Source organism: Blennius ocellaris (genome assembly GCF_963422515.1).
Source record: "Blennius ocellaris genome assembly, chromosome: 20".
Taxonomy (NCBI): domain Eukaryota; kingdom Metazoa; phylum Chordata; class Actinopteri; order Blenniiformes; family Blenniidae; genus Blennius; species Blennius ocellaris.
Window position 1 is genome coordinate 15,465,008 of NC_137669.1, and position 9,066 is coordinate 15,474,073.

Below are 9,066 nucleotides of genomic sequence, written 5' to 3' on the forward strand. Positions count from 1 at the left end.
ACGATAAATCTTAGGTGATGTCACCCTGTGGCTTTCATGTACCTTGTCACTGCCATTAGCGTCACTGTCAGCGCAACATGAAACACAAAATAAACCGAAGTCCAGACATTTTCGGATTTGCTAAATTTATTCTTAGCTGGAATAAGGGTGCGTCACACTGTGGGCTCGAGCCACCTGAGTGCAGTTTGAAATCTAAAAAAGGATCATATGAACACAAGTATATATTGCAACTGTAAAGTATTGAGATCCATCGTCCATCTCTTCAGGCTCTGAACCGTGTTTTGTATGTTTTTCCTGCTCCAGCACGTTTAAATCTAGTAAATGGGTTCTTATCAGACTCAGGCGAAGCTTGACGGAAGTGTCGGAGCAGAAATGCATCCAAAAAAACATGCAGTGAATGAATTCTCTGAGGACCACGGTCAGCAAACTCCCACAAAAATCCTCGTTGCCTCTTCCTTCAGACAGGGTCCGGTGAAGCCGGAGGTTTTGTCCATCCAGTGGTCGGGTCGTCGCTCTAATCGGAGGCTTCAGAGGAACAGCAGCATCTCCCCAAACAACCCTCTCCTCAGCCTCGTCAGCTCAGGTGGGTTCATACATGCTGAGTCTCAACGTCTCTGAACACCAACGCTGTGAGGGTTGATCATCTTTCACTGCGCCTCTAACCTCCAGTTATGCGCTTGTTGCCACAGCCAGGAGCAAAAATGAGAAAAATGAAACTGCTGAACAACAAAGAGAGTGAAAGAGGGAGTTGGCTGTACAAACGCACATTTCTACAGTATGTATTGGTTTATAGGCCGCCGGCTGCTCTGGCACTGTTCTGCTGCTCAGGTGGGGGTTGAGGTCAGTGCATGTATTTATTTATGAGTCAAGTCTGTAAGTCTGCTGCTTCTGAATCCTTTGAGGGAACACTGTCTGCGTCCCACATTTATTCAGCATGATTCTATAGAAAATATATATATTTACACAAAATGCAACACTTCAGTACACTTCAGTACACTTCACTATAGCAGGGGGTGATACTTCATGAAAAAAGCTATTTACTTGGAAAATACTTATAGTTAGTTAATGGGATTTACTTATTGGTTTGTAGAATTATCTTCATTATTGTCAATTTCCTTTGCACAATTCAGTGTCCATAAAAGTCAGATGTCAAGCTTGATGGCATTTATGAATAGCCAGTCGAGCTATAATTACGAATGTAAACAAATGGTATTAAAAGATATAGACATTGGTGCAGACATCCGAAAATCAGTTGTGTACTTTTTTTATGATATTAAATTTCAGCCAAATTCAATGTCTGTGTCTTTTCTTCACACATCATTAAAGGTGCTTCCACAACCACCCAGCATCTAAAACTTGCAGAACAGGGATTCTCCATAGTTAAACACCCTAACGCAACAATCAAAATGGAACATAACCTCCTTGACAGGACCCAGATATAAAAGTGTTCACATGCACTGTGGGGAGGAGGTATGGTCTCCCTGAGTGCCTTCTTTTATTATTGATTGCTGTTTTAATTAATATAATTCATCATGAGTGGCATGCTAGAGACTTTACTTTGAAAAATGGAAACCAAGTGAGCAGATCATTTTTAATGTCCCCCTCACCTCTTCTACGTTATTTGATTTTCAAAACATTCTCACACCACATGACTTAGTAAATACTCCTTATAATGGTAAACATGGCACAACTGAAATGAGAGACTCTGGAGCGGACGGACGATTGAAAGTGGTGATTACATCCCTGATCAGTCGATCAATCCAATTAAGCAGGAAGGGCTCCTGTGAACACTGGCATGAAGGAGTCCAAAAATCGGACGGAAGCATTGGGCAAGATGAGGATCAAAAACCAGGGAGACGGAAATCAAATCGGTGACGTGATGAGACAGAAAAAGCAAAACAGCTGGAGTAAAATAAAGAAGCACTGCAGAGCCTGTATGAAGTTTGATTACGGGGCTCAAAGCTTGGGTATTGATTGTGGCGGCTGTGTGTCGCACAACATGAAAGGAAACCTTGAAAAGTCTCCTTTAACCCCGCCACCGTTTATTAGAGCATTCAGCCGCGGCAATCCATGGAGGCAAATGTTTAAAATAAAATCGATGTATGCAGTAGCTTTCATGCCTCCACCTTTGTTATTTACTCATTCTGTCTGAAAGTCACCTTCTCTCTCTCTCTCTCTCTCTCTCTCTCTCTCTCTCTCTCTCTCTCTCCTCTCTCTCTTTCTCTCTCTCGCTCTTTTCCAGGTGTTTATGATGAAGACAGCCAGTGGATGGTCCAGGTCAACAGACTGCAGAAGCTTATTGACCGTCTAGAACAAAAGGTTACTTGGCCTTTCCTTTAACCTTTTCATCCTCCACCCTTTCCTCTCCCGTCCTCCGTTCTCCTTCTCGTTTACTCCTGGCGCCTCTCGTTTTTTTCATCTATTTCTACGTCAGCTCACCAACCCGGCCATCTGGTCTTTACATCATTATGTCAAAGTAGCATCAAATTATGGCGAGCAGATTTGCGACAACATCAACAAGTTACTTCAGACCAACAAAACCTTCCAACACATGTAAGAAATATGACTCCTTTCTGAGCCCAAAAGTATTTTCTACATTTAATAAACAAGGCTCTGAGTTCCCAAAGCATCTGTGATTAGCTGAAGCACTATGTAGCACTATTCAACGTGTCTTCTTTCATTTTGTAGTGATATTTCATATATACTCTACTAGTTTTTAATGCAACAGCGAATCCAAGAAAGTGGGAAAAAATAACATGTTGTACATGATTAATTTCTGGAATACACTGGATTTAGTCACGCAGTTATTAACTCTCGACATCTCACAAAGAAATGCTGCAAATTACATTAAAATGCTCGACAAAACACGGCTCAAGGTTTCCAACCACAACCACAGGAAAAGCAACGAGCTCAGACTACGACTTGTTGTGTTTGCAGCTTGTTTCTGCTACCAGCTGCACAAAACTCCTAAAATTTTAAAAAATTTAAAAAAAATTAAGTTTATGAAAGTTAGAGGGCGTCTGCTGACAATGTGTCTGTGTGCTGTCGATGTGTTGTTTTTCTTCTGCAGGACGTTCGTCTGGAGCCGGTGGAAGAGGAGGTCTTGGAGAGCAAATCGGTTTGTTTACTGACTTCTGTCTTCTGTCCGCCCGTTTTCCCGTGGCAGCCACTTTTGTGTCGCTCTGCTCTCACCGGCAAACACAGAAAAGTGAGGCCACACCGATAATAAGCAGTCGGTGGTTGTCATAGCAACAGGAGGGTTTAAAGTTACCAGAAGCATCCGACCCCCCTGCGTCTTTCTTTGCACAGTCTTTATCCTTAATCGTTCAGTTTGAGGCTTAAAATTCAGTTTATCTGTGGCTGTGAGGCAGCAGGCGTGAAGGAACCAGGGTTTCTTCGAGGTACTGTGTGTCTACGCTATCCCTCCTGTGTTTATAGAAATCCTTCCAAAATAGGCGGACAACACATGTCTAAATACCATGATAAGATAGCAAAGCAAATTATATCAGGTACAAAGATGTATTTCAAAACAAGAGAAGTTCGAGATTTCTGACATTTGCCAAAGCTTGACCTGGACTCAGAAAAGTAATGTATAATTCCGGATCACCACCAAAATTTGATGGCCTAACGACTATCTGTGGTGAAGACTTAGACAAAATCCTTGCGGTGGTTTTGATGTAATCTTGCGAACAGACATACAGACAGTCAAACAAATATATGCTGAAGATTTTAATACATCCTTGGAGGACGTAATGAAAAATCCAAAATCAGCTGTTAAAATTATTTGGGAAAATGATTTCATATTTGCTCCAGTGCCTTGCCCCCCCCCCCCCCCCAGGCCTTCCTTTGTATGGCCATCCAATCACAGAGTCACCAGCCTAGAATCCATTTCAACCTGTTGTGCTCTTCCACTGCATTTCTTACTCCACAGTCACAGAGTGAAATGTTCACAGAAAAGCTGAAAGGTTTTCTACTTCACCAAAATAAAAGTTACATTGACGTGTGCATGAACGTCTCAGGGAGGTTTCAGTGGTTCGGCTGTGGGAGTGAGCGTTACCGTTTTGACAGAAATGGCAGGAGACCCAAGAGGCACTCAATATAATGTCACTGAAAACTGTCACAATTGCAAATCTAGCCACACAAAGGTGATGGACATTGAGTTCATTCACAGCTTTTTCGCTCATTGTGCTATTTGTAAGCACACTGTTTTGCGTGCCGCTTTAACGTTTAGAGCTGAGACGGAGAATTAAACACCAGCGAGTGTCTACGGGAATGTCATTATCTGGTGTCGGGATGTAAATCAGCAGTATCGCAGCCCAGCATGTGCGTATGAATATTACATGTATGAGGTCATGTCTCATCTCTAATTTGATGCAGACATGTCGGCATGAGTGTGAATTAATCAAGGTGTAACTGGTTGAATGTTACTTGTCATTGGGGATAAACGAGATCAAGAATGACCCACAACACAAGACAAACAGGTGATGGTGTGCATGTGTGCGTGTGTGTGTGTGTGTGCATGTGTGTTTACGCGCTTAAGTCCATGTGCGTGCGTGTTTGACTGACTTTCTCCCAAATTAGCGGCTGGGGACAAGTCCTGAGGCACTGTAGAGCACACACACACACACACACACACACAGACAGACACGGTTATGTTTCCATCACTTCAGAGGACATAACGTTGGCTTACATTCACTCCCTGGAGCCTCGGCCTCATTAGCACATACATTATAGGCAGCAGGCAGACGGTTCGCTTTCTGTTCCCATCATCATCTGCTCGGCCGCTGTCAGAAAATCCCCATCAGCTTCTGGAAACGATCCGCAGGCTAATGTCATGGGTACCCCCAGCTGTTCACACCTTTTCACAGCCGGATTTTTTATTATTTTTTTTAAGATAGTTTTACTCCTTCTTCTAGGTCAAGTACTAATCTTGGAGAGTATCGTTATTGATACATTTATGCCAAAACCCGAGCTTCACCGCTCGAGTCGCCCAGCGCTTGGCGTTGATGCTTTGAAACCCAGCCAGGACATTTCTGAACATCTCACCACCTCCAGCGGAGTCTCTACGCACTGGAAGCAAATTGTAACCTTCTAACATTGCGCGCTCTCAATTTGATGTGTGTTCTTTGTCTCCACAGCACATCCTGATCGTTCAGCGACAGCTCTCGGTGCTGGAGGAGGAGCTGGACGAGTTTCGTCTGGCTCTCAGACAGTACGTGGAGTGCGCCTGTGCCCAGACCGGATGTCTACAGTCAGTTCACTTTCTCTTTGCTCATGTCGTTTCAGGGGTTTGTTTGTCTGTGAATTTCTGCCCCCCCCCCCCCCCCCCCCGATTTGTCACAAGCAATTTCTGTCAGATCGAAAGAGACTTTAAAAAAAGAAAAATAGTTAAGCAACTCACGCTTAAATAGATGTTTGTACTGTTCACTGCTGTGAATTTAACAGCAATTCTAAACGAAGTGTACTTTTATTACACCATCGTATGGATCACATGTAGAGACACAAAGAAAAACAGTTAAACGTTTCTTGAATATTTACTGTTTTCTGTGTTGGTTGTTGTACAGCGCCCACTAGTGGAACCGCAAGAAGACATACCTTGGTGGTTGTTATCAAAACGTTGCTATCAGAAATGCAGAAACAAAGGCGTTTTCAGGAGATGTTAATGACAGAACATTGTCATTAAAGTGACTCAACACCACCACCTAATGGGCAGCAGAGACATGACATAACTTTTCCACGGTTCCCCTTTAAATGTTTATTAAAGATTAAAGAAAATATGGGACATTAATGTATAGAAGGTTTGAGTTTTCCCCCTCACAGTGAAGGCTGATTATCACATAGCAGTGGAGGAAACAGACAAGAAAGTCATACTTGACCTTTGAATAATTATGTGAGACCAAATTATGTACACTAAATATTCACTACCTACTTTTTTTTTTTTCTCTCTTTTTCTTCACAACCCCTAATCAGTGGACAGCCAGAGAAAAAAATAAAGAGGTCATCCCCATAATGATGTGTATTTTGCTTGTCATTTCGGGGAGCTGCTTCTACTTTCCATGAAGCACGCTACACATTGCAGAACAAATTATTACTCTTTTATACGTATACTCTGATGATGGACGCATATTAAAAAGGTTATCTTAGCTGAATATTGTGTTGAAAAGAATTCAACTAGTAGTGGCCATTTGTCAAATAAATGATTGTTGAAAATTCCATGATTTGTTTTTTTAATGACAATGTATAAATCGACATATCAGATGTTAAAATGCAACCAAAAATTGTACAAAAATCTATTGATAAATCATTAAACGGAAAAATACTCACAAACTTAAGCATTTGTACGTACAGCAGAAAATGTGTGCGTGCACATTCATACGCACAAGACGCACATAAACACATGCAAATAAACACACAAATGAAATAGCTGGATAAAATAAACTAATATGAAGTGATGAAATTATCCCTAAAAAAAACAGCAATTAAACCCTGTAGTCTAAAATCATCCCTGCATGTTGCTTAGAGTCGTTTTTGAGCACCGTTCTTCTCACTAATGTGAATCATAACTCAACGGTCCCCAAATAGTTCACGTCTCACTGAAATGATGAGCCAAGTTGAATTAATTAGGATTCATTAAAAACAGAAACTGGGCTTCTGCGCTGCGGCTCTAATGGTCGTCTCTCGTGTCAAATCCTTTTCTGGCTTTAGAGTCGAGTCTGACCCCAACATTGCGTTGTGTCTGTGGATGAATTAACATTTTAATGTTAATTCTCTTTATTTCTTTTTTCTTTTCTTTTTTGGAAGTTGCAACTGCCAGTTTGAGTTCTGACTAAATTTGACTCCAATGTGCATTTTCATAGTCACTCTCTGAAATACTTTGTTTAATTATCTCATTTTGAATGAGATGTGGGTAAAACCTCGGAATACAACAACAGTCACAGTCTGAACGGCAGTTTAGACAGAGGGACTGTGTTGGGGGACATGATGTACCACGCTAATTAGTAATTGCATGACTTGTGCTCTCTTCTCTTTTCTTTTTTTTCTTTTTCTTTTTTTTTTGCATTTGGCAGCATCGCAGTTCAGCGGCTGGCAAATGAATCACGCTTCATCCTCTACGAATTCTGGGAGCACAACAACGTGTGGAAGAAGTAAGAGTCTGTCTGCACCATATGCATCGTGATTAATGCACCGTGGCCTTTTCACAACAACCCAAAACTTTTGCTCGACTTGAGCTCAGTCAGAGGAAGTCAGCGAGAGAGATGAACTACATTCAATCCACTTTGGGCATTTGTCTTGTTGCTGTTGCTCATTTTTATACACTTTATGAATGAATAAAAAAAAAAAAAAACGTGCTTCAGATGTTTGTTATATATACAATATATTAATATATACATATATTGACGCATCCTGAAGTTGCGTTGTGTTACATGGCTGCCCTCGAAGTGACTCTGCTTCTTGTTTCTACCTTGCAGCCATTTACAGACCAACTACAGCAAAACCTTCCAGAGGGGAAACGTGGACTTCCTGGAAACTCCTGAGACTCACACCACCATGCTGGTTCCTGGTGAGACCGCTCACAGCTCTGACTCTCAACCCACATCACATTCAGCCGCTTTCGCCTGAACGGCTATAGCTGATGTCTTTAAAACAAATAAATAAATAAATAAAAGCTCCTCAGTTCTAGGTGCCCTTTAGTGGGGCTATTATCAATCACTGAACCCCACTGTGCTGACAAACAAGGCATCTTTTTAAATTCAAATCACTACGCTGCAGTTTTGTAAGACACTGAAATGTCACACAGGAGGGATGTTTGGTTTGCGTGTTTCACTCTCGGCACTGGAATACTGAAATATACTTTCAAATAAATATTGAACTTGGCAAACGTCTTCTTTGTTCCTGGAAATAAAAGAAAACATTATAAAATGAAGCCGTTAGTTTGCTTATAAGCAAATTTGACTTGGCAGGTCTTTTAGTTTTTGATTTATGTTTTGTTCATATTTTACCGAGAGAGCTTACAACGCAAATACATAAAGGTGCAGGGGTTTGTGATCAGAGTTTCATCAGTCAGAGTCATTCTAAAGGTCAGTGACTGTATTTCTTCTGTTTGCCCTCCGCAGCGTCTTGGTGGGTCCTCAACAACAACTGAACGCCACCTGACGCCCTTCACTGATTGTCACAGAGGAGAAGTGAAGCAGTTTCCCTGTTAACACATCAGGAAGTCCACACACACACACACACACACACACACACACACACACACACACAACCTTAGCACAACTCGTGAAGTCATGGTGATTAGTATCGATTTTATGACCTCCATGTTCCTCCATAGTTTGGTGGTAGCTGAACTAGTCCCACGCGTGTCCGTTTCCTCCTAATAAGTGATGCTGTAACATCCAAAAAAAGCAATGACCTCATCAGACAGCGACCCTTCTGATGATCACATGATCGTCACTCTGTTTGGCGTGCCATCATTCTCTGCCTGGGGTGGTCCATGGGAGATGAAGCGTGTGTGTGTGCCTGCCTGCGTTAACTCATACAGCTATCTTTGTGAGCACCACAATTAGAGGATGGGAGTGCTGACATGTTGGCTTCACTTTAGAGTTTCGGGGCTAAAATGGGACTCAGGTTTGTTACTGATTCTACGGGTCAGTATTGAATTGCCTGGGTTGAGGTTCAAGGTATCAGGGACTAAAAAAAATCCATAATGTCGATGAATGTTCTTGCAAAGATAGCCACACGATAAAAAGAAAAAAAACATGCGTGCATGGGAAATACTGAGAGTGAGATGGACAGAGAAATATCATTATATCAATTGTAGCAGCTCTGGGGAGCTCATTAAACCATGAATCTGTTGTTTCTGTATTAAATGTCAAATTAATAGAAAAGTCTTAAATAAAGATAATATTGTTGTGTATGCTGTGTGCACCTACATTTGTTTTTGTTCTGCATGACTATTTGCTGCCATGATCCACTCAAAAATAACATCTCTTTGATCATTTCTATTATTAAAAGTCTGCAAAATGTGAGCACAGAATCCAGGGATTGGCATCGGACCTACATTAAAGT

At 41.6% G+C, this 9,066-nt stretch overlaps 1 protein-coding gene across 1 annotated transcript in view; it reads left to right on the forward strand.

Annotated features, from left to right (window-relative positions):
* The window catches only part of necab1 (N-terminal EF-hand calcium binding protein 1), a 33,772-nt gene extending 25,527 nt beyond the window's left edge, over window positions 1–8,245 (forward strand). Inside the window, exons 8-14 of the mRNA XM_080516564.1 lie at window positions 462–583; window positions 2,243–2,319; window positions 3,071–3,118; window positions 5,139–5,251; window positions 7,068–7,145; window positions 7,470–7,561; window positions 8,115–8,245. Of these exons, the coding sequence (XP_080372690.1) occupies window positions 462–583; window positions 2,243–2,319; window positions 3,071–3,118; window positions 5,139–5,251; window positions 7,068–7,145; window positions 7,470–7,561; window positions 8,115–8,143 (559 nt within the window). The 3' untranslated portion in view covers window positions 8,144–8,245. The remainder of the gene's footprint in view (window positions 1–461; window positions 584–2,242; window positions 2,320–3,070; window positions 3,119–5,138; window positions 5,252–7,067; window positions 7,146–7,469; window positions 7,562–8,114) is intronic.
* Window positions 8,246–9,066: the final 821 nt, after the last annotated feature.